Source organism: Rhyacophila brunnea, unplaced genomic scaffold, assembly GCF_057557595.1.
Source record: "Rhyacophila brunnea isolate RB1 unplaced genomic scaffold, BYU_Rbru_1.0 scaffold_10, whole genome shotgun sequence".
NCBI classification, from domain to species: Eukaryota; Metazoa; Arthropoda; class Insecta; order Trichoptera; family Rhyacophilidae; genus Rhyacophila; species Rhyacophila brunnea.
In genome coordinates this window covers 17,994,860-18,022,621 of record NW_028232752.1, presented here as the reverse complement: position 1 = coordinate 18,022,621, position 27,762 = coordinate 17,994,860, and the positions used below count along the sequence as shown (strand labels likewise).

Sequence of the window (27,762 nt, the reverse complement as noted above, 5' to 3'; positions counted from 1 at the left end):
ATTGATACCGTAATAACAAAGAATATTAACGTTAATTTACGTATTATGATAGAAAAGACTAAACTATTCTACTAAACAATTCAAAATCTGTCGCAGAAAACGGTTGCGGTGTCCATTATTTCACGAAATGGGTTCATAAATTTGTCTACATATTGTTAAAATAATCGATGTTTTATTATAAAAATGATAAACATAAGTCATTTTATAAATTTCTAAAGTCTTCATTCCTAAAAACGTAACAAAAATATATTGATTTATAATAACATTACATTACCACGTTTAATTCTAAGAGGATCATGTGAGATTCTACAGAGTGAAGGTTGTATTAACATGAATTTTAGCCGTTTGCTCAACTTAGTAAGTCTATAAAACTCTGGATCTAGAAACATATTAAAAACAACGTGTGGATTTTCCAAAACCGGGATTCTAACCGGAGCCCGATGCGATAATCAACAAATACATTACTGCTCGGCCATCGTGGTGTACAAAATAAAAATATATAAATTATCGATTTGGAATAGAGTAGTCTGTTTTGTGACTAATAATGTAACATAATTATGTTACAAAACCCTTTTAATTTAAATGAGAGATAATAAAGATGAATAAACTACTTTCTTTAGAATAAGTTTTTACTCATTTACATACATAATGGAATACTTCAGAAAAATGCCTATTTGGAAGAAAAATTCTAATATATATTTTTAATATAATATACGTTCAATAACGAATGATACAATCATAGTAAAAAAATACTACAATTAAAAATGTAATCTTTATATAATATGTCTACGCATTTTTAACGCACATATAAAAATAGTATACATTGTCATATTATATTGAAGTTGAAAATATTTCGTAAATTTATTTATTTTTCTTTGCTCAGATATAAAAATTAGAAAACAACAAAATATATCCTTTTTCATTGAGAAAATCCGCATATAATATGTGTTATTTTTATAACATCCGCGCAAATATTATAATTATGGAAAAAAATATTACAAAAAAATTCAATTATTTGCCAATGTTTTAGAAAACTGACGTTTTTTATTTTTTATGCAATATAATATAAAATTACTGTGAATATTATAAGCACATTACGTATGCTTCAAAATAATATTTTAGTATTTTTTGAATGATTCTCATATAATACAACGTTGAAATACATTAAAGACATAATTATTTATTTACAAGAAAATTATTAATCTATTAATATTCATACGAAAAATTGAAAACTGGCATCGTAAAGCGAAATCTTTTAAAACCTAAAATTCACATAATTACAATGTAAATGGACGCGCGTTATTAATATAGTAATGAATATCAAGATATCATCACATATAATATGGAAACATAGATCATAAAATTAATGAAACTTTATACATTATAAAAAGTAAACATATACAAAATATTCTGATTCCATTTTTTTTTCTAAAATCAATGAGGTACGAGTATGTAACGTTTGGATCTAGTCGTGCATCCAAGTCAAAGCTTTTATGCATGTACACCAGTGTCACACTCGATTGACTTTTTGGCATTGCGTTTGAAATTCTTTACTTTATAAAATTTTAAGAATTTAATTTATAGTTAGATATATTATTGCGTTTATTTAATATTTTGATGTAAACTTTTGATATTTCGTTTAACATTGCTTTTAAAAAATCTCAGAATATACAAAACATAATTTTGTTTCATTAATTATACTTTTAATACGCGCTTCTGTTTCACTAATATTTATACTCAATAGTTATTACTAATTGTTATTAGTAATATTTGAAGGTATCTAAAACCAAAAAACGATCGAATCATTTTTTAAAATAAATATAACCATTAGCCCTTTCCAATACGCATTACTTTTTTTGATAAAAATCAACCTAGATAAATAAAATTATGAGGCTATAAATAAATCTATAACAGCATTTGGTTTGAATCGATAATAATTATTATAGAAAGTCAAAGGCATTGCGGTTGGGAGTAGTTAAGTAGTAGAATGAAAATCGTTGCGTAGTTCAGATGTCAGAATTAGCAATAAATAATAACACAGGTATTTAATAACGCATTGCTAAGAAACATAAAAAAGAATCTAATTATCTTGTCTTGTAAATTGATCTTGCAGAATTGTATTAAATTCAATAATATCAGGTTATCTTAAATAGCTATTTAAAATGGTCAAATTATATGGTACATTATACTATTGAATTCTTTTGCACGCATGAACAGAATCATTCATTTATCCCTAATATCTCAATTGATATACTACTATCTCTACTTGGAAGTTTCCTCATTGTGCTTGTGACCAATACCGTCATCTTCTGAGCAACCAAGACTTTCCAAACTCTCGGTTTGTTTCTCCCGCGGTAGAGTGAAGGCTTCCTCCAATAAGCTTCTTCACTTGGTGCTTCACGATATTCCTCTGCTTTGCCTTTCTTGGAAGCTACCCAAAACCACCGGTCTGTCCAGGTCACAGAGGTTTAAATAAAAAGAAGAGCAAGGAATCGGCTTTCTCATACAACTGAATGAAGCAGGCCAACAATAGCCGACAACTTAAGAGAAATAGCGTCGCGATAAAAAAAAATGCAAGGCATTACGGAGGATTTACTTTGGTCAGTATAATGTACCAATAAAATATAATGTTAACGTGGAAATTTTGTCGCAAATTGATTACCAGCCTGCCTCACCATACTTTTTTTACCATACTTGCCTGCTTCACCATACTTTCATATAACAAGCCGCCCCTAGGTCCAGGTTACCCAATCCGATCCGAATAATATATATAAAGACTGCAGAATGCGTCTCAAACATATCATCAACAACAGATGTTCACCCTGTGCTCTGTCCAAGAAATACAAAGCATTCAGGGCAGATACCACGTTTTGAAGACATCAATTCCCTTCTGTTCCCTTACCCTCATAAGTCCATGACTCGACACCTTACAAAAATATGGAGAACACTAATGTTTGCACAAGAACATTGACAGAATCTCGTTGGTCAAAAATTGAGTAAAATTAACTAATAATGAAGATTTGTAGATGACGTTAGGAGCAAGTTTATACATTCACAATTTTTTCATAAAATATCACATGTTTGGAATATAAGGCAATAAAAAAACATTGATTCTGATAAAACACCACTTGCCAACAACAGTTTGCTGATAAAATCCCACCTGTCAATGAATTCTGAAATTGTGTCAAAAAACTAAAAATAATAATACTAAACGTTAATAATAACAATAATACTAAAGCGATTATAAAACTGGATGAAATAATATGCCCGTGAGAAAGTTTTTCTCTTTCCTGAAAAGTTGGTAAATTTGACAAATGGGATTCTGTCAAAAAGCCCTTTAATTGAAATTTCCAAATTATTCTATATATGTAAGACGAGTCATCGCATTTTTCATAATCTCTGTGCACCTTACTATATCTGCTTCACATCCGTTTTTTTCACTAATGGTCGATCTCAGATATACAAACTCATCCAGTATTTCTAGGTTTTGGAACATACTTACTGCTAGTAGAAAATTAGCCCGATCGATAAGCATTATAATATACAGTAATATGACACTTAAAAATTGAGATGAATAAGTAACCATGTCAGTAATACATTGAAAATAGATGAAAAAATGCTGAAATTTCTCTAATATTTTTTCAATAAAAAAAAAAACGTAAAGTTTGCTTACGTTTGAATATTTTTTATTATGATATCATCATAGTGTACTTTATAATGAGATCAAACAAAAAACATTCACTTTCTGCATAAAAAGTCATCTTATATAACAGTATTATCCGATATATTACATGACAGGTTATATTTTGATCCGTGAAATTATTACCCGTAAATTGTAGCATTTTTGACTTTGCATAATAATGTCTGATATTAATAACTAACATGAATATGTGTATTTTTCATTTCTCATGACAACGTTTTCAACACATATTGTTAAGCAGACTTTTCCTATATTTCACAATGCTAATAATACAGGAAAAGTAGACGAGATTGTCAAAATATTTCTTTTCCTAAATTACAGTCTATTAACAATAAAACTTTTCAACCATACATACTAAGTATATATTCTATATAATAGACAGTAAATGTCAGTTATTTTGAATATAGAATAATTTCACAATATTTCATAAACTTAAAAAACATAATAATACAGCAATAAAATAAACGTTTTCAAAATAGGTGTCGATTATTGACATCTTGTTTTTTTTGTTAGTGCATTTATTACACGATCGTTTTATCGAATTTATAAAATCCTTTATCATTTTATCTAAATTGAGTCACACATATTTGCAATATATTATATTATATTATATCTCCATAGATTTCAAGAAGAATAACAATAAATAAAATTTTATTTAAAATGCTCTCTAAATAAGGAAAACATTTAATTGTCTGACTCTTGATTGAAATGAGCTTTACGTGTGCAAACTTTCTATTAATAAAATATTGACACATTAATATTATATTGTGTATGTTACGTTAGATGCAAATACACTTTGTGTTTAGTACTGGTATTAAAGCTATCTATCAATAATAGTTATTGAAATAATAAGCCTTTCTCATGTGGTATATATTTTAAATAAAAAGAAAATTTCTGCAAAAAATATACATGCAACACAACCGAGTGCACGTCGGTTTTATATGTTATAATTTAATTACACTCGTATCATAAACCAACGTCCTAATGTAGTATTTTGAGGTTAGATAAACATGACATGTGATCGCAACCAATGGGAATAGAAATAATATATTACATTTGAATACCAGATCAGTGAAAATTATATAAATATATTTTTCAGTACCTAGTAATACTTTTGGCAGTTTTATAAAACAATTTGAACCATTATGATACTAGCAATTAAATACTAGCATTATGTGTTAATATCATATATGAAATAAATTTATTAGAATTTCATCATTTTTTTTAGGTTTTTTAGCGAATAAAAGTCTAGGAGTATAATAAAAAATAAGACAAATTATACTGATTTTGTTAACAGGTTAGATAAATATATTTAGCATTTTATTCGTGGTTGAAGTATATTACCAATCATAGTAATTTAACTGTTAAACAATTTTTGCTTTATAATTTAGCAATATCTTTGATATTAAGCAATAAACTGATGAAAATAACTAAATACTATTAAGAAATATTGTTATTTATTAAACAATTATTGATATGACAATATCAGTTTAATTTTATTATTTTGATTATACACATTTCGCATTTTACTTTGAAATTATACAAAAACTACTGAACGTATTTCGGCGTCTGATGGTTTCGTTGATTAATATGAGAAAGATACATAAAAGGAAAACTACATGCTCGTTTAAAAGTGAGTGAGGAATTCCATGTATCCCTAGATTGGGACTTCTGCATCATCCCAACAAGCCACTTGTAACATATAAATCGACATCTTTCAATGTTACATTATATAAAGCAGTATAATAATTGACTGGTTAACCATTTAATTTGTCTAATCTTAAATAAGTATTCAAACAATTTGATATTCAATTTTCAATTATTTAAAACGAAACGTCAAATCACCGTCAATTTTAATAATTGATCAAAAAATCTACCAAATAATCGTTTCAAATTGCATTATTTATATCAAAAATTAAATAAATAAATTCAGGTTAAATCAATTATCTACAGCAAATAAAATACAAAAATCCATCACAAAATGATATTGATTTGATTAAAATGGTTTTTCTTCATAGATAATCAATCATATTCTGTTTAAAAATGTGGAAACTTTTTGTTTTTATTTGTCAGTATTTTTTTTCAAAATAAGCGTATTAAATTTAATATTGTTTACCTAAATGTATCAAAAATATTAAGAGTAACATTATATTTAGTATAAGAGTATATTATTTTACTGTAGATTATAAACAATTACCTTGTATATGTTTGTCTTGGATTATCTGTAACGCATGTGAGAAAATATATTAAAATTTGTATGAGAGCAATACGGGGAGAAGACATATTAAACAAAAATTGTAGGATTCCTTTATTTTAATCGGCTCATGAAAGAAAACAAATGATAGTCTCATAATAGTTTGACAGATGTTTACAGTGCAGTAATACCATATCGATAAATAATATGTGTGTTATCCTAGAGATTTAATTTTAATAAGTACAAAGTGCTTTAACCTACTGTAACCTTAGGCAATAATATACATTCGATCAGAATATAGAAACAATATGGATGAAGAAGAATGATCAGATGTGGGTGTGGTATGGCGCGGGTGTGATTTGGTGGGTTCAATAACTTAAATGTTCTGTGATTCCGAGTGACATTGGTGGGAATATGAATATACAAGAAGGATTATGAATCCACTTAATCATAAATGTACATAATCAAATATTTAAAATACTTTTGGAAAAATACTGCCATATTAATATTTATTAACTAACGTGTCCATAAATTAAAATCAGCCTAGGCAACTTTCTTTAAACTTCAAGTTCAATGGCCGAACATGCTTTAAAGTTTGACCCGAACACGAATGCAAAATTAAATGCACTTTGAATATCGTACAAGAAAGTATACACGATTTAAAAAGCTTGTTTCACTTGATTTTTTTTAATACTTAGTGTGAGCTTAATGTCAAACTAAGCCATGCTACTTCATGTCGGAGAATAATTTCATTGAGCATGTATTTATGTCCCTGTAATATTTTGTTTACTATTGAAAACATATTTGACTAATTCAATATAACAATATACAAATCAACTGTGTAATATTAATTATCAGTAGCCGATTAAAACAATTTGTATTCAGTAAAATTATGACCAAAATGAATATTAATTTCTTTTTGCAATTATTCAAAAAGAGAATAATATATTAAAATGAATATAAGTACGTTAAAAATGTACGTCAATAAATTATAAAACAAAACCTTTTTAAGTCACTTCAGTCGGTACACATTTTTATATAGGTAGTTAAATATATTTACCATATTATATTCTTTCTTTTGACCATATTCTATCGTAATAGGATCATGTGGACCTCCACAGAGTAGGTACAGGTTTGTAGTAAGAGATGTTTGTTTTATTTTTACCACAAATGGATGTTAGCCACTTGTCATTCATAATTATAATCGAATAAATTATATGTTAAACAACAAATAATTATCAAGATTTAAGAATGTAACATTCTTTATTGAGCAAACATAATTCTAAAAAACCTCAGAAACATACATAAAATATGAGAAGCGCTAAAATTTCATGACTATTACGTAATGTTTTAATTAAGTATGGTGCAGATGGCTAAATTTGGCTAGAATAGAATGCAATGGATGCGGGTTCGAATCTCTCCTGGCGCTTTATATATTTCAAGTTTTTTTAAAATACATAACTTTGTTTTTGAATTTTAATGTATCGTATTTTTGTAACAATTAGTGTCCAAACTTGGGATATTACTAATTGTTTCGATATAGAATTTAGAATAACCGTTATTTTACAAATATGTAAATTGATGTACTATGTATTTTAATGACATCCAAATCAATCTATTATTGCATTTTTACCACGTTTTTTTAGCTCGTATTCTTGTTTGTCCGGTACAGATTTTTTCTTCTGCAGTAATTTTTTTTTCTTGTTTGTCCAAGATTTTTAACTAACTTCCTGACTAGCTAGACATTTGAAACTTTTAGAATATATCAGAACACGACGACAATGCATTCTTTTAATACTTTTGGCAATCTTTAAGCAAAATTGAATTCATTTTCAGTTAATTCTGTTTTGTATGTTTCGGAAAAAATCGTTAAAATTAATATTTACTACTCACTATTATTGGTTGCTAAGTGGGTCCATGCAACTAAATTATTAATACATACGTACGTTACTATGGAAATCAATATGAAATGTCAAAATGGCATTTCTGTATTCTATAATATTTATTCAATAGTTCTATCAAGTACAATAAAAAGTTTTTATTAATACATAGAATTGTCAAGTTTATATGTTTCAACAGAAAATTTAAAAACGTAGTACATAAAAAGTTCTTTTTATCTTGTAATTATTCAATCTGATTCAATTCTGGTAATCTTAATTATCTCACCAAACCAGTAACATTTTTCTACATTATATTAAAATGATAAACTATGCCGCTTTTCATTTTAGAGATTTACAAAATAATATTGAACATATTATAAATAATATTAGAAAATACATGGCTGATTTGTCTTTCTTAACCGCAAATTGAAAATATTAATGATTTCAACTGTTTAGATTACAAACCATTCAATAACATGATTGAATTGAAAATACAATATATAAATATATATGCATCTTATCTATCTACGTTTAATATATCCATTGTCAGCGGCTCTCGTGGTGCAGTGCGTAAGGCACTTTCCTTTCACCCGAGATGGGTTCGATTCCTGGTCAATTTATGTATTTTTCTCAAAGCTTGGGTGTTTGTGAGTGTTCAAAATTACTAACAACCACCTTGTACGAAAAAACAAGGACGAGGTCACAATATATTTATATTGTGATTTTCTCAAAGTCTGGATGTTTGTGATTGTTTCACTTATATTACTAACAACACTACTGTTTCAATAGACTACTGTTATTTAGCCTCTTGGCATGTTGTAGTGTTTAAAATAATACGACTGTATGTCTATGTATATTGCTATAACTATATAATCTTGGATTCATGAATTTATCACTGCATCACAGTGTTTTACAAATTAACAATTATTTACCTAATACAAAAATTGTTTATTAGATGGTAAAAAATAATATTTCTCATATTTTTATTTATGCCTTTAATGATGGCATCATTTCTTGGCAATTTCTAACACTGTGTATTCATTTGTATAAATATTAATTTAATGGTACTTATCCAATAATATTCCATTCAGGTCTTCCGTGTAATACCAATGCAATCGCGTTTATATTTTTTTATTGAGTTTGAAACAATTTTTATTTTGTAATACTGGTGTACTGCACGATGTATCTGAACAACAAAAAAAATGTGTACACATCCTTAAGGCTCTAATTAGTCTTAATTGCTAGTCTATACATTCACTTTCTAAAAAGAAACTCCATATTTGGTTTTGATATTTACAGTGTAAGCATTGAAATTGCAGTGAAAAATTACATACTTATACTTTTTTATATGAAACGCTAAAAAAATATTTAAAATACGAATGTGGGTCAATAAGTCCTTAGAAAAGCCGACAGGTGGCGCGACTAGTACTGTAAGCGGTTTGTTTTCATGCAGCGGCACTACCGATTCAGTATGCTGCGAAGTTTCAATCAGATTGGTCGGGTTGTTGTGTGTTTCTCGTACATTTAAAAAAAAAATTTGCTTGTGGAAAATGGAAAAATGGAAAATGGAGAAAATTGAGGTTAGAGCTGTTATTAAACATTTTAATATAAAAGGGTTAACAGCAAAGGAAATAAAAAATGAGTTGGATTTAGTTCACGGCATATCTGCTCCTTCACTTGCAACTATTTATAACTGGTTAAATGAATTTAAACGTGGTCGTACATCAACAAAGAATGAACCACGCTCAGGACGTCCTGTAGAGGTGACTACACCAGAAATGATCAATAAAATCCACGATATGGTGTTAAGTGACCGAAGATTAAAGTTGAGTGAGATAATTAAGGTTACAGGGATCTCAAAAGGTAGCGTCATTTCTATTTTACATGACAAATTGGGCATGAAAAATATTTCTGCAAGATGGGTGCCGCGTTTGCTCACAGTCGACAATAAACGCAATAGGGTGGTGGCCTCTAAAGCCCTGTTGTCGCTCATGCAACGCAATCCGGATGAATTTTTTCGTCGCTTTGTGACTGTAGATGAAACATGGATACACCACTATACTCCCGAGACGAAAAAATAGTCAAAGCAGTGGATTGCGAAGGCAAACCATGTCCAAAGAAGGCGAAAACCGTAAAATCAGCTGGTAATGTTATGGCTACTGTATTTTGGGATGCACGTGAAATTATTTTCGTTGACTATTTGGAAAAAGGAAAAAAAATAACAGGGGATTATTATGCATCTTTATTGGACCAGCTAAAAAACAAAATTGAAGAAAAACGGCCTCATTTAAACAGGAAAAAAATCCTCTTTCATCAGGACAGTGCCCGTGTTCACACATGTTTACGATCAATGGCTAAAATTGAAGAATTGAAGTTCGAATTGGTCGACCACCCACCGTATTTGCCAGATTTAGCCCCCCAGTGACTTTTTCCTTTTCCCAAACTTAAAAAAATGGCTAAGTGGACAACGTTTTTTTTCAAATGAAGAAGTCATCGATCGGACAAATGCTTATTTTGAGGACCTTCCGAAAACTTATTTTTCTGACGGTTTAAAAAAAATTGAGAAACGTCTAACCAAGTGTATTGAGCTCCAAGGAGATTATGTTGAGAAATAAAAAAAAAATACAAAAATAAAAACTGTTTTAATGCTTTTTTCTAAGGAATTATTGACCCACCCTCGTATCTAAAAAATATTATTAGCTAAAGAGTTTACACTCTTAGGAATAAATTAAACGAAATCATACGAGCGTTTTGCGTTACAATATTTTACATTGTTTCTTGAAAAATATTATATTGGTTGAATCTAACGTCGAACTATTTATTTTGCATTCGTGATTGTGCATCTAAACATTAACGGTCCACTATATAAATTTAATACAGTTTAGACTTGTAAAATTATTACAAATTGTTTTTATTTGAATGTACTCCTAGTAAATAGATAATAAATCATACTAATGATCTTATATTAAGATATCTTACTAACGCTGCATCTAGTTTAGCAGTAGAAAACAAATACTGTATGGAATATTTTCAATTGATTAATTCTGTAGTAAAATAGCAAAACATGATATTATGTCCGTTTGTTTGGCAAATTGAGTTATAATATGTAAACCTTCAGACTTGTATCAGTAAGATCTACATGATATGTCTAGTCTTTTATAGGTAAGGAGAAATAATCAGTGCCAATATGTGATTTGTTCATTGTTTAAATATTTTTAGAAATTAAAAATTGCTCTTCTTACAATTTAGAAAAACGGACATATATTATCGTGTTTTGCCATCTTACAACAAAATTGTATTTTAAATTTATTATAATTATAGTGGAAAATACTTTAATCAATATATTATTCGCTCAAAAATAACGATAAAAACTTCGATTAGTTTATATTAAGGAGACAATTTTTTTTTAAATATAGCATATATTCTTACATTCATCCAATTTTGTCAGCATCTGCATTTTGCTATTACCGGAGTGCATGTATACGAATATTATATTTATCATAATTATCGCTTCTTCGTAAAATACAATATTGCATAATTGTATTACTTACGTTAATTATGCAAAACACATTTGCCATATTATACATAATAACTGTTATACACGTTTTCAAAATATTGTTATATCAAAAACAAGTTCGATATAACGTCTCTTTAATATTTTTTTCTCTTATAAATACGTCCATTTTGTCTCTACCCACAACTTTTAAACTGTACCTACACAGTAAAGTTATATGAGAGGTAAACAGTATTCTATAATAGTAAGTGGATACAATATAATATTATGAATGATCGTATATCTTTGACCAGAGAGTGACTTTCTCCATAGTCCATACCGGAACTAAAACTCTGAACTTCTTATGTTTCAATAGAACAGAGATCATCACGCGCGTTTACCTACGTATAATTATTATTATGCAATAATATTGTATCTTCCAGTTATAATTACGTTAAAATCGTGATTTTAATGGTATCAAACAACTTTTTTTGGTACTGAATTAAACATTCTCTTTGTTTATAGGCTTACACGATTATTCGTTTTGATTTAGATCACTTTAATAACTTATTATTATGAATATTAGGTACGTTAATTTAATAGTATTATATCCACTTTATTTCGAAATAAAAAAATTATCACAATAATATGTTAACTATAAATCCTCGATTGGTTTCAATTCGTGTAACAGTTATATAATAATGGAATTTATTCGAAGATGTATTTTAAAAAAAAAATTTCTTTGTAGATGTAGCTTTTGTATTCGAAATGCTGAAAAATAGAAAAATAGTCTTTTTGTATTGTATATTCATTTGTAATAAAGTTCACAATAGTTCACACAAAACAGCCCATGCAAATTCAACAATATTAAAAACTATTTAAAACATGTATAAAGACGGTATGTATGTTTGATAAAACATTTATTGTCTTTAAAAAAAAAAATACATCAACGAGCGGTAACATCTGAAACTCGAAATCACATTACAAAGATAATAATATAACCATAACATAAATTCAACTGAACTAAAAATAGTATTGAATTGGCAATACATAATATATTATAATATAGATATTATTTCAAGTATCAAATTCATCTAAAAAAACCTTCTACGAATGTTGAGTCAAGATATTTGATAATGAAATTTTATAAAAATGTGACTAAAGCTAACGATTAACATATATGCAAGTAATTTCGCAATGTAAACATCACAGATTGCGATCTAGCATTTATTTGGCAGAGTTGCACTGAGATAAAAAAAAACCTTAAATTATAGACTGTTATAAGACATTTAGAATATTGATATAAACGCCGATATTATTATTTTTTCTATGACTACAAATACAAAAATAACGAACGAGTATTGTAATAAAAAACTCTTTGCTATTATCATTGTTTTTACTTCACTCTATAAAATTTTCACAACTTATATTTTTAATAAGCCACACACAGATATTGGTTTTAATATCTTTTTGTATAGAATATAACAATAGGAAAAGCGTTTTCTAAGTGCCGCCTCTCAAAAATAATGTATTAATTTCAACCACACTTCGAAAATACTATCAATTACGATTTGTGTATTAAATAAACACATTGTTTGCGTTTCAGCTCGATAGGATTTTCGAATGTCAAGAACATTTCGACGAATTTCTCTACGGTCCAATTATTTCTTTATGCAAGGTTACTCTCATGCCATCTATTTGATTCATTTCACACTACATAGAAAAAAAATACACAAATCAATTACGTACAGTAATAGCATTGTCTGCAAAATCAAATGTCAGCAATTGGTCTTGCTGATTTAAAAAAAGAACACCGATAACAAGACGGCCGAATAAAATACATATTATATCCACCTTAAATAATAATAAAAAAACAAATAAATTGTAATGATAGCCTGCTCAGAATAAACTGCACATGCGTACTTTCATTTTTAAAATAAATTATGACAGACGGACGTTTAATGTTGCGGCTATAATATTTTATTGCAATTATTCAAAAGAAGAGGAGTCAAGGAACTATTCTATATGATTCATGACTCATAACAGATATATATACGTACTAAGACATATTTCGTCAAACTAATTACTTCCATCAGGAGGATCTGATAATATATGAAGATGTTTAATTGATCTTACTTTCAGTGATAGGCAATTCGTTAATATTTTTTCAATTTATCTAAAATTTTGGATCAATAATTAGAAACTTCAATGAAACGTTTACCGAATATATTTCATTATATATATGTTCATCTTGTTCTTTTCCTGGTGCTACAACCCTTTACCTCATCCAGTATCTGCATCCATCAAGGTCTATTCAAATTCAGTTTAGGACACTCAAGATATTTAAATCCAACTCGATAGTATCCCTCCTTCATGTACGAGATCGACCAGGTTTTTGTTTGCCTACCGGATTCCCGAATGTCAGTAAATTTGTCACGCGTGACTCGTCCATCCCGTGTAGATGGCCCAGTCATACCACTATTTACTGTATACTTTATATTAAATAAGGTTATAATATACTGCACATATTAACATTCATTTTATTTTAAAAAGAGCTATTACCACGAACATCTGATGTAAAAGACATGGTAAGGTTGTATTCTCAATCTTAACATGGTGATATTAATTTATAATAATAGAAGTTTTGGTATTACTTATATTGTGTTATATAAAATAATTGGGAATCATAATGGCATATAGGTACATATGCCATTTTCTCAAAAATATATTTACTTATAATAAATAAACGAATATGTAAAAATTTTAACAAAAGTCATCTTTTAAATATGTATTTAATGTCTTTTTTATCATTTAATTCACACCGTGAGTGTAAAACCATAATAAGTGCAATTTTTTTTGAGATTTAAATGAGAAATAGCTGCAAATGTCAAAAGCTCAATACAAAAATTAAGCAAGAGAATTTAATAATTTTTATGAAAAAAGACAGATAATTTATTTTTACAATACAAAGAAATCGTAACAAAATGAAAACTTTAAACCATCATATCTCTGAACCATGACATTTCGATATCTTATATATATTACAGCTAGTAAACAGTTACATTTTGTATTACATTGAAAATTAATAAATAATATGTAAACACTAATAATAATAAAAGAGTAAAACATATTTAATTATAAATAATAAAATACAGTTATGACAAAATACTTTATTTAAATATCAATTCGTCATACAAATACTTGATTTGTTATATATGTACCTACGTATGTTGTAAAAAGTATAACGTCTCTGACTTCTAATAAACTTTGCACATCGATAAAAAAAAACTTTCACTAAATGTCTTTAGTAAGTATCAAAGTCTAAACTATTATTAACAATATAAATCGCGCTACTAAAAGATATCTACGTAAGCAGTATGATACTCTAGAAATAGCAGTAAAAAACCATAATAGTATTTTATTATATTCAAGAAGCTGCGGCGCTCTGCGGTTTACGTTTTTAACCTTGGCAATAGAAAATGAGAGTAAAATTTCGGAACAGAATAAAAAACTAGAGTTTTACTATTTTGGCATTTTATGATAGCATCTTTATGCGTAGATATGTTATTTTGAATAAACTTAAAACAACTTTTTTTGCCATCTATTTTAAACAAGTTTTATATTAAAACCATTTAAACTAGGTTAGTGGTATATTCGTGTTTTCTTTTCAGTATTAGTACGTATTTATTCATTAGTATAATTTATTAATGACATGAAAATAATTGTATTTTTAGAAGAATTAACTATTTTACAACGTTTTTCTTAGGTCGTATTCTTATTTGTCTGGTGGTTGTTTGTCCGGTACAAATGTTGCAATCGATTTTTAACTAACTTCTTGACTAGCTAGACATTTGAAACTTTTGGAATATATCAGAACACGATGCCAATGCATTTTTTTAATACTTTTAGCCATCTTTAAGTAGAATTGAATTAATTTTTAGTTAATTCTGTTTTGTATGAAAAGTTATTTCGATACCATTATTGGTTGTTAGGGGGTCCTAGCAACTTAATTATCAAATAATATATACGGGCGTAATTATGAAAATCAATATGGAATAACATTTTATTATTCAGTATTTCTATCAAGTAATTTTTTTTTGATCGTTTAAGCTAGTCAAGTCAAGTTTATATGATTCAATAGAAAATTTAAAAACCTTGTATATAAAAAGTTCTTTTTATCTTGTAATTATTTCGAAATAATTCTACATTCAATTAAAGAATAGTCTAGCGAAAATCAATGTTACTACTATAGTATTTTTGTTGCTAGATCAAACATTTTGAATAAGCAGATCTAGCTTACAAAATATGTATCTTGTATAGTGTTAAATCTAGCATATTTAATAACCACAAACCATTGATGTATTATAAATGAGGGAAGTGTGTTAAAAATAAAATGACTCGAAACCGCATACATTCGATCACACATTTTTTTTCTTTTTTAATATATATATATATATAAATATGAATTAATGAAAGTAATGGAAAAATTCACTCTATCTGCAATTTAATAAGGTCAATTTGCATATTGCAATAATTTGTATATGTCATTATTGTTTATTTCTCCCTAATGCCGGATCTTTATTTTAATAATATATATTATACTTATTTTTTTCTTCTTAAACCATGTCCTCTCTTTAGTTGGAGCATAGACCCGTCAACATTTTCTGTTGATGGCCAGTCTTCTTGCGTCATTCCAAGATAAGCTCCATAACTCCGCCGTATAAACTCTGTATAGATGTACACGCCAAAATCCGCTTGAAGAACAGGCAAGCAAGGTTCTAATTCTCTGCAGGCATCCGATGTCGCCTTTTCACTCACAGCATAATGAGAGGCTGCTTGGTCTCCTCGTTACACCTAAAGGCATATTAAATCAGCAAACACCTGTTCTCTAAGCTCAGTATACTGTTGCTCTGAGCTTTCGTAAATTACCATGACTCGCTACCATAAAGCATCACCGTGTTAATGCAAGCGTCAAATACGCGATATTTGATTTTAACCGATTACAATCGTGAGTCCCACATGCTCCACATCGAGTTGAAAGTTTTTCCACCCATTCCCATTCCGATAGCGAGCTTTCGTTGCAAAGCACCTTCTACAGTGATGTGTACACCCAGGTATTTAAAGCTGCCGATACTCTCGTTTTCTTTCCCGTCACTATTGGGGGTAAAATCTGAATCGGGACAAGTGTTATTGTATAAAACGTTGGTTTTCTTTTGGTTGATATTCACACCAACGCGACACGAAAAGTCTGAATATATTGTATGGGTACTTAAAACTGAACCCTACTTACATTGCAATAACGGCGATCGTTATAGATTTTTGTCAGATGTCTATACCAGATAATACAAAATTTATGAGAACTGGCTTATCCTACTGGGCGTGGTATAACAGCCTAGAGATCTCGAGTGTGGATAAATATGAAATAAACTGAAATATGTGTTAAAGAAGATGCTATTTTAAATAGTTACGTCTCTATCATAATATGCATATTAGTTTCCCACGTTAATGTAATGTGCTTTCAATCTTTGTGAATTAATATTCGACGAATTTTTTTTCTTGGGTTTTATAGCAGTCAGGCCATAAACTACCTTGCTTCAGAGTTTTAGTCCATTGCGATGGCTTTTACAAAGCTAGTATAAAAAGGGTATGCAATTATTAATTATGTATTACTATGTCTCATTCGTTAATTAGACCCTGAAATATTGCAATGCCTATAACCAAACTAGACCCATATTCAATGACTATATCATTATAAGACAATTATATACAATACCATGTAATCAATGCGTCTAGCTTTGACAGGAGACATTCAGGTCCATTGCTCTCAAATGCAGTGCGTGTCGATAATCTTCGTATTTATTTACAAAACAAAACTCGAATGACACGACGTATGACTCTATATTTACGCATGAGTGATTTTTAGAAAGGAAACGTCGGAATTTCGCTTTTCGCGATACTATAATAATATGTAGAATCAAGGAAACAACGCGTTATGTATGATAAAAATATTTGTAATGCAAATAATATCGATGTAAATTGATAGCATTAGTCAATGTATTATGTTCAATAATTGATACGCTAGTAAAAAACATTCTACGTACAAATTTGTAGTAGCAAAAAAATAAGTATATCAATTAATGTGTTCATTGGTGTGTGTTTGTTTGAAAAATATTCGAATTATAAAGCGGATGTACAGACATATTATTCAATAAAAATACTTATGCTGAGTTCACCTTTCATCCTATCCTGTTTATATTATAATATGTGAGTAAAAAAAAATGTCAAACGGATTGTTATCTTCATCATCTTTATGACTAACGATTGTGTTAGTATTAACGAAAAGCTTATAGTAGTTGAAAGCTCTATGTTGAAGGCGTCCTTTTTTATTTAACTTGGTGGCATTGGTACTGCGAAATATAACAATAATTAATATCAATATGGATCGAGAGGGATATTTAAACTATTTCTTTTATTCGACGAATAATTCACAAGGTTTGAGAACATAACATTCTATAATTTTGAACGTAAATGATTTGAAAGCATCATGTAACACAATTTGATAAGCATTTCATGAAATAACTACTAGTTACAATCGTCGTAATCAAGTAGTATGCCCGTAGCCTAATTAGCGCTCGAAATGGAATTTTTTGCAAATCAGAGCGCTCAAAATTTTTTCGAAAATAATAACATACTTAGTTTTCTAATTTTATGTGTTCGATTTTTTTGGCCTATATAGCTCAGAAGGTCAAATTCATTTTTCCAAGAGACAGATCAATAATTTTGTGGATTTCATGAACCGCAACGGCGCTCCGGGGGCGCTCTGGTCCATTTCAAGTCATGAGCTTAATTGGAAAAGCACAAATTGCGCGAACCCAGCGATTACAGGTATTAAGTCCTGCCGCATGGCGTAGTTTTGTTTTTAAAAAAGTTATTTCTATTGGATATATGAGATGTTTTCAAATTATGTATGTTCAAACTAAGAGGTCTATAAAACCTTCATGGCCTTAAAAATTCACTTAAAAAAACCGGATTGTCATTATTAGGATCGATGAAGAATTTTGATGTGATGCAGTTTTAAAAAATTGAAACAATTCTAATTTAGTTTAACGAATTAAAACGCAATGCAGAACTATACTTAGGCACATAAAATGAAAAAAAACGATACCCGTTTATCTTTAAGAGACCAATATCGGCAACTTAGATTGCGTCGTCTACAGTATCCATACATAATAATAATTCATATAGTAGGTAATACATTTACTGACAAAAGTATTGGCCCATAAAGAAACCGTTTAAAATCAGAGCGTTAGAGCAGACCCTTTTATGAGTTGCTCCGCTCCGGGTTAAAAGTTTTAATAAGTGTCATATGTATACAAATGCTAAAAATTTAAAAAATAAGTAGTTTTAAAATAAGGTTTATTATACGTACTTTTCACAATTTTCGACAGCAAATCGTATTTCATTACCACTTCTGTCAAAAAAGTGAGGTTATTTATGGCTTGTATTTCAAATAATTCCTGCGTTGCAAATTAGTGTCAAATATAATATTTTCATCGGATTAAAGGACGAAAATTTTATAATAAAAAAAACATCCGGAGCAGTGGAGCACTACAAATTTTCGGTACTCCGGCTCCGCTCCTGTTTCGGGTAAAACCCCATTGCTCCACTGCTCCGAGCTCCGCTTCAACGCTCTGTTTAAAATGCACAAGTCAAAACACGCCTAGGTCAAGCTAAATTAGCAACCCTGGGTGGTGTTTATTTCCGATGTCATCCATTGCACTGTCAGACGTGGATGGTTTTCACGTTGAAGTATAAGTAAAATTATTCTTTCAAACCACGAAACCATTTCAAAGGGCTTCTTAGATGATTGATATATGAATCACAAGAAAGCACAAAACGTATATCTACCTGCTGTTGAATTTGTACAGCGTTTCATATGCTACCTACACTGACCACAGACGTCGTTTTTGTAGTTATTTGCGGTCTCCGTGGCCCGGTTTTTAGAAGATATATCGCCGTTAAATTAAACTAACATAAATGGCATTACCATTAAATAGTGAAAAACTTTAGAAATCCATGTCTCACACAAGTAAATCATACATAGAATACATATTTGGAATCAATTTATTAATCTAACCAGATTGTATCTAATCCTAGCCGACATTAAATCATATTAAATCAGGCCATTATTGCCAATAGCTTTTTTATAAGGACAGAGTGATGAAAATAATTAATGAGGTCTTGCTATCATTTGTATAGTTCCTCCCAGTCTTGAAGAGTAGAATTATGCTGGTAAAATTCGATATAAATAGTGCACACTAAACTTTGTCAATCATACTTATTTGTTCTCATTGAACTAAGAATACAATTTTCAGACGGTGCTGGTTAGTTTTTAAAATTCAATTAAACCCTGCCTAAACCAAACCATAATAGTTTGGGTATGCTATGGGCCATCCAACAAAAATAGTTCACAGTTTTTCAGTCCTATTTATTTGTTTTCGTTGAATTAAGAATACATCTTACAGATATGATGTTGGTTATTTTTTTAATTCATTAAACCTTGCCTATAATACCGAATCATAATAGATAAAAATATTTTTTTCTCTATAAATAATCTAAAATTATGTATGGCTTAGTGGCATAATTTTATATATTTTATAGATAAACGAATATTTTTTTTACTATTATCTACTTTGACATGAATTGAGCAGAGTTTAATTAAATTTTAAAAACCAACAAACACTATCTACATATTGTAGTCTTAGTTCAATGAAAACAAATACGTTTAACCGACAAAGTTTAGTGTACACTATTTATGTCGGATATTTACAGCCTACCTCTACCACTCACCACTGACTCCTCCAAATGAAAATAATTTGGCAACAAATTAAAAAAAACACCTGTCATGAATTATGACATGACATTCCAATGCGAGGGTGCAAGGTGTTTTATCATTAGATGACATGACACCTCTGGAAAGATTACACAAATTACATTAACAAATATAGTTTTAAACATTATTATATTACTATTATCAAGTTGGCTAATACAGGCACTTTCGCTTATATTTTTTACTACACGAATCATTACATATTTTTAAAAAAATCTACAGTATATTAACTCTTCTTCGTCTTGACTATTTATTTGACACATCGTTATTTTAAGTCGTTATTATTTCATTATTTTTACAGCATAAGTGTTACCTTGTATTATGTGCCTTTAAAAGAGTATTACAGTTAACATTTCTCTTTTACAAAATCATTTCATTTTCATTGACAGCGATTATTATTTTTTTTACAATTTCTGCTAACAATATTATATTGTTTCATGACTCTGAAAATTACTACATATTTTCTGAAAGAAAATAATAAATTTACAGAGTGTTATCTCATGCAAGACGTCAAGTATACAAAATATGTAATTTAAAAATGTTCATTAATGTGTTTAAAAATAACTCTGATTGCCATCATTACCATCATATTATACTTATGCATAATTTTACATTATTAATTTAATTTAATAAAACGCAACTTTTTATCGTACTTATTCGACTTTTATTAATTAATATCTGGACATTTTCAACTGTTTATTTAATTAAATCAATAATACAATGCATTGTACAACGTTTTTATTAGCTCGTATTCTTTTTTGTCCGGTGCTTGTTTGTCCAGTACAAATCTTACAATCGATTTTTAACTAACTTCCCGACTAGCTAGACATTTGAAACTTTTAGAATATATCAGAACACGATGCCAATGCATTCTTTTAATACTTTTAGCCATCTTTACGCAGAATTGAATCCATTTCAGCTAATTCTGTTTTGTATGGAAATTTATTTCAGAAAAATCCGTAAAAAGTAAAAGACTAAGGGGAGGTCTAGCAACTAAATTATTAATATATACGTGCGTTATTATGGAAATCAAAATAAAATGTCAAAATGACATTTTATTATTCTATATTTGTTTGTTTGTTTTTTATTTTCTTCATAATATCAAGTACAAGTTTGAGCATATTGAGCATAATAATTGAACAGAAAATTTAAAAACGTTGTATATAAAAAGTTCTTTTTATCTTGTAATTATTTACCATGAATTGACCGATAACTCAATACAAGAAATTTTACATTATATAAATTCTAATTCCTAAAATTCGTACTAGTTTTCCGCATAATAACAAATTTTAAAAACCTTATTTTAAGTCAAATGATGACATAATAGATGAAAATTAAACATGAATGTTTTGTTTAATTTATAGTGGTTCCTTAAAAAAGGCAAAAAAAAAGATTTATTGAATGGTTTTAGAAGTTTTAACTTCAATAATACTGAAATACCTAATACATTTGCATATGTACGCAAAACAGTTTCCTTGGTAGTGTAAAAAGCAATGCTGGGATTTGTTACCCACTCTATAGTGAGTAGAGTAATTTTATATGATTAATCCACTATAAAATTACTAATAATTATTAACAAGAATTTAGATAACCTTTCATAAATTCTTGATGGGCTTTTCACCTAGTATAAAGATAAACTGTACTGCGTTATTGTTTAGAAATTCATGTAAAATGTAATATGATTGACATCGTATGAATATTATACAATCTTTGAAGTAAATAAATTTATTAAAACAAAAAAACATTTGAATCTACTAAATTATATATAGTTTAAGAAAGTTTTCAAACAAACGCCATTTAACTTTTAATTAACATACATATTATATTAATTCTATTTATTCACATTAGTTTAGTAATTTATAGAAAATTCCGATTTCAAAACTTTTTAATGAAAATTATTGCAATCGAAATTCCACACTATCACTTCTTGATTATTAAAATTAAAACGCATGCCTAATTAACTGTCCAGTTAATTAATTTAAAAAAATACTCCTTTTATAATGCATTATTATTTTTTATACCTACTTAATATATTGTGTTGTCCATTGAATATGATATTATTACACGAATTAATATCACCTTGAGTTTTACATAATTTTAGTTTCGAGTGAAGAAATGTGTTACACTTACGACGAATATATTATCAACACATTCTTAGATTCAATATGCTATATTTTAAATTTATACCATTTTCACTTCTAAGCGCAGCATAATGACCCTTCACTGCGTAGGTTATGTTAATATATATATATGGGGAATGATTCTTAGCAATTCCAACAACAAAACATATCCAGCTATAGGATAAAACCCTCTTCATACTAATCTAACCTAACCTTACTAGTCCACCTTATGTTACAGTCTCAGTAATTCTTAGGGGTTCCATGAAAAAGCAGAAAATGACAAATCAGAACAGTGACAAGACAGAATATAATAAAACAGAACATGACCAAACAGAACGGTGACAAAACAGAACATGACAAAACAGAACAAACAGCCAGGGAAAAATAAAACATGCATTTTTGTGGAATCTATTTATTAATTAAATACTTCTAAAACTAAAGTTTATAAACGAAACATGTTTTTTAAGTGAAATCATCAACTATTTATTAGGTATAATATACATATTTTTGCAAAACAATTATTTTGAAAATAATGCATTTTTTTTAGCCAGCAATTATTATTAGACAATGCTCATACAGGTCACTTTGAAGTTATAAAGACAAAGTATGAGACCCTTAGTAATCGAGTGGCAATAGTCGTGCATGATTGCATAATATGTGCTTAAGTTTATTTAATATTTTAAATTATATTAAACAGTATTTAATTAATAAATGAACGTTTTATTTTTTCCCTGGCTGTTCTGTTTTCCGTCACTGTTCTGTTTTGTCATGTTCTGTTTTATCACGTTCTGTTTTGTCCGGTTACCATTCTTAGCCGCACTGTGGAGAAATAAAGGAATTTAGCCGCAACATTTTTCCCGCTTTCGCGATTACCGAATCAGTTTAACGATGCTCGTTGGATAATAAGTATAGCGGAATAGTCGCACTAAGCTCGACGGCAAAAACGCCTTTTTGTCTTTTTGTTACTCCATAACATTAAATGGAGATGAATCGTCTTGGTGTGCCAGATGTTCAAATGTATAGCTATACTGTACAACACCAATGTAGCATTTTTTTAACGAAAAGAAAATTTCACTTTTATTTAAATAACTATAATATAAATTGGTGTTGCCCTTGCTCTATTTTATTGGTTTTGATTCATTGGAATCTTGCCCACCATGAGAAAATTTTGAATTTTAAATACTGGTTTAATTTCACAAGGATTCTTGCAAAATTTTGCTCTTATTTCGCATCGTTTACTGAACAGGTGGACAAAGCTTGTATACGAATCAGATCACCTTTCTCGTCTTTGAAAAACCAGCCGTCCTAGCCATCTTGCACATAATTATTATTAATGAAAAATTACACAACTGTCTATACTGGCCACACCAGATAGGTTAAAAATAAAATTGTATGTGTGCCCACGCAATTTCACAATAAATATTAATATCTGAATAATTATAAACGTGAGATAATAGTATATTACAAAATCATCTTGGTTTAAATTGCCAGGTTTATTTTATTCAGATTTTTTGGGTAGGACAACAGTCAGTGGTTCCTAAGTGACTCACTATATTATGTGGAATCTAGTTTTGCCCACCCTTTCCATGTATCAGTTTAAAAAATAATTTGTTTTTCTCTTCCATTTAATCATATTTTCAACATGGTATTTTTTACTTTCCACGTAATTTCTTAGGATTTTGACTACGATATCCTAAGTAGTGGCCTCATTTCTGGGTACCGTCAGATGCAATTTGGGGGGTTAGTGTCAGAAGGGTGTAATGACAAAACTGCTGTTTTCAATCCAATTATTGGTTTTCATATAATATGTGAAATAACTTACATATATACTTATATGTGTTCAACTGCAATTCATATTATTCATACTAAATTTCCCACTGGCAAAATTGTACGCATTCACTAACCTTATACTAACTTCACTTGGGCACCCACACTTATATACCTACATATTATATATTTATAAAACTATCTAAATTTACAAAAGCTTTTATGCCAATTTTCTGATATATTATATTCAATAGACACCAGTGGCGAAGGGTGGTAGTAGGCTGTTAAGATCGGCCATGAATACTGCACACTAAATTTTGTCAGTCGTACGTATTTGTTTTTAATTGAAATAAGACTACAATTTACAGACGGTGTTGGTTGTTTTTAAAATTCAATTAAACCCTGCAAAACCTAGTCATAATATATAATAGTCAAAAATTACTCGTCTGTCTATAAAATATCTAAATTTATGCAACTTTGGATATTTTATAGATAGAATAATATTTGTATATATTATAGTTTGGTTAGGCAGGGATTAATGAAGTTAAAAAAATGAACCAACAATACGTGTAATATGTATTCTTAATCCAACGAAAACATATAAGTATGAATGAAAAAGTGTGCACAATTTTGTCGTATCGCCCAAATTATACCAAAACTATCACGGTTTGGATTAAACAGGGCTTAATTGATTTTTAAAAACTAACCAACACCATATGTTAATTTAAAGTCTTAGTTCAATAAAAACAAATCTGTACGCCTAACAAAGTTTAATGTGTACTATTTATGGCGGATCCTAAGCCTATCTCCACCCTTTGCTCCTGGTAGACGGTAGACGATAATTAGTTAAACAATATTTTACATTTAAAATAATGTATATTTTTACACATTTCATTTACTTTGAAATCGTAAACTTATCCATCGATTCAACGAGAAAAGATTATATGTATTAGCTTAAAATCTTTTTAACGTAGCACCTTTGAATGTATATCTTCTAAGGCCCTTTTAATTACACATATAAAATACAAGTATAAAAAATTGTCTATTAATTATTTATTTTTCTTTTGTTTTCAGTTTTCAATTCTGTGCGTCATGGGCCTCGTGGCAGCGGCATCATGCGGTGTCAGCTATCCAGGCAACCCGGTCATCGATCTTGACGTCATTGCAAGAATGACAGCGCAAGAACTTGACCAATTGGCTGGAGGATTAGCGGCTGAGGAGCTCATCAGGTAATTATTCCTCATTGTTCTTATCAAATATCTCTATGGATTAGTAAAAGAGCATTCGCTTTTGAAGACATGAATCATTATTTTTGAAACCCGAACATGAGTCTCGTCAAACTGGGCTATCGTTAATGCCAAAATAAAAGTGAAGACTTTAATCATCGATCTAGTGCAAAATGGAGGCATAGTCGAATTGTCGTATCCAAATTAGAGGAAAACTGCTTGGAAAAAAAGGACTAGAGTAGGATAATACCCATATTAGCTTGTAACGCTAGGATTAAGAAGAAAAATAACTTTTCCTATCCAAAACATAATATACTTAATAATTAACTACTCACCTATTTTTTTATTCAACGAATAATTCTCAAGATTTAAGAATGTAACTTTTTAATTATTGAACATACATTATTAGCAAGATCAAGTAAGTTACAACAAAAAATCTTGGAGTGATCCTTGACGTCGATTAGTAATTAAAGTAATAACTTACTACTTTGATTTAAAATACAAACGCCGATCGCCAATTATAGTAGCTCAATTTGGAAAGCACTTCAGTGAGTATTGAAAAAGCCATTAGTTAAAATTTAAAATTTGTCACAATTAAGTGTGACTCCTTTAGCATAGTGGTTCTATGTGCATGGGCACAATACCCGAGAGATGCAGGTTCGATTTGAGTGTGCCCGACAGAAGTGTGTTCAAAATTATGTATGTTATATACTTGATAGATTGAACAAATGTCTAATATCCATGCTTCGTAAAAAATCTGTGCATAAACCTCTCCAGGAACCAAGGATTATAGAGTAGTTTCTGATAATAATGATGACTAACATTATGCAATTCATTTTATTTCGGTATTACAAACAATTAGAGGAAGACAAGTGTAATAGCACAAACCACTGGCAGATTTAGGAGATATCGGAGTATGTTTTTTAAATATTTTTTGGAAAATATACACCAATCTACGTCGCCTGAGAACTGTAGTGGGACATCAAAAAAAGATAGTATTGAGATATTGAGGTTTAAAGAAATTCATTATTTTATATTCTTAATAAAATTAAAACTTGTTAATCATCTCATATATTTAAAGAAAATCCAAAGGCATACGACCATATATTTTGTCAGTAAAATATTTTCATTTAATTGTTTGAGTGCTATAGCAAAACATGTATGTTATCCCAGTCATAACATTTTACATAGTGAGATTTTTTATTCAATGTTATAGTGGTATATTTCTCATACAAAGAAATTTTAAATATCTCAGTACGATACTTAACACAATGAAAAATAATGAATTTTATAAGTGTATAAAAAAATAAGTTTTTTTAGATATTCCACTATAGTCCTCAGGCGACGACTATAAGATTTTAGCCGATTATGAATCAACTTGATAATCTTTTATTGAATGACATCAAACTAATACGATTATTTAAATCTCATATATGAAAACAAAATTTGTCCTGACTTTTTATTAAAATACTGTAGTAATACTAATTAATAATAACGTTACAATATTCTGCCATAAAAATAACAGTTTAGTTTAGTTTAGTAACTTTTCATGAAATATGGTGAATTTGTATTTCCCAATAACAATATACATCCATGCCTACTAATAAGTTGTTTTTCTTTAGAACGAAACGTTCAGGGTCTGGCGACATCTTGGGCCACGTATCTAGGACAATTTCTTCAGGCCTGAGCAGTAAACTGAGTCTCATTGGATCTGCCTCAGCGGGAGCATCCTCACTCTTCAGCGGAGGTTCTTCCAAGTCACACTCTTACGACCACGAGAGTTATGGACCCCCTGAGGTTTGTTACCTAACCTAACATAACCAAATATTTGATGTATATAAATCAAATTAACTATATAATATATCGCAAATTGTAATATATGCTAAAGATTATAAAAAACTATCTAATTACATAAGTTAGGTGAAGAAAAATCCTTATATGAAATCGCCACGAAAAGATCGTTCCGAAACTAAACGTCTTGCCTTTATTCCATTATACCCATCACAAGTGGAATATATGCGATGGGATTATTGAGTTGAGTGAGTATAATCAGGGAACACAAAATTAATAGGAACCGGCTTACCCTACAGGGTAAAATCTCAGTTATGGAAAAATATGGAATAAACACGTGTCAGAGAATACGTTATTTTTAATAATTAGGTACGTCTGTTACATAATATGCATTAAAGTTCAAAGCAATATACAGTGATAAAGATATCAATTACTACCATCTACTGTAGACAAAAAGGGTCATTATTTGAAGAAGTCACAACAATTTTTGACAGGGTAGTTAGAACCAATTGAATTCTGTTTTAAATAAATAATTGCTCTTTTGTAAAGTTGCTAATTGCCATTTACCCCTCAATTTACTTGAAACTGTGTGTATTTAATCAAATACAAGCTCCTAACAAAGTTAAAGGTTTAACTGTTTTATGGCCCTTTTTTAAATCTTCTGACGAGTCGATTGCGTTTATTCACGTAAAAAAATGCCA

The 27,762-nt window shown here is 29.1% G+C and overlaps 1 protein-coding gene across 2 annotated transcripts in view; it reads left to right on the top strand.

The window, feature by feature from the left end:
* Positions 1 to 27,762, top strand: part of LOC147078952 (uncharacterized) — a 69,907-nt gene that overhangs the window by 17,044 nt on the left and 25,101 nt on the right. For both annotated transcript variants that reach the window (XM_085948609.1, XM_085948618.1), the window contains exons 3-4: positions 25,119 to 25,273; positions 26,893 to 27,067. In XM_085948609.1, the coding sequence (XP_085804735.1) occupies positions 25,119 to 25,273; positions 26,893 to 27,067 (330 nt within the window). The remainder of the gene's footprint in view (positions 1 to 25,118; positions 25,274 to 26,892; positions 27,068 to 27,762) is intronic.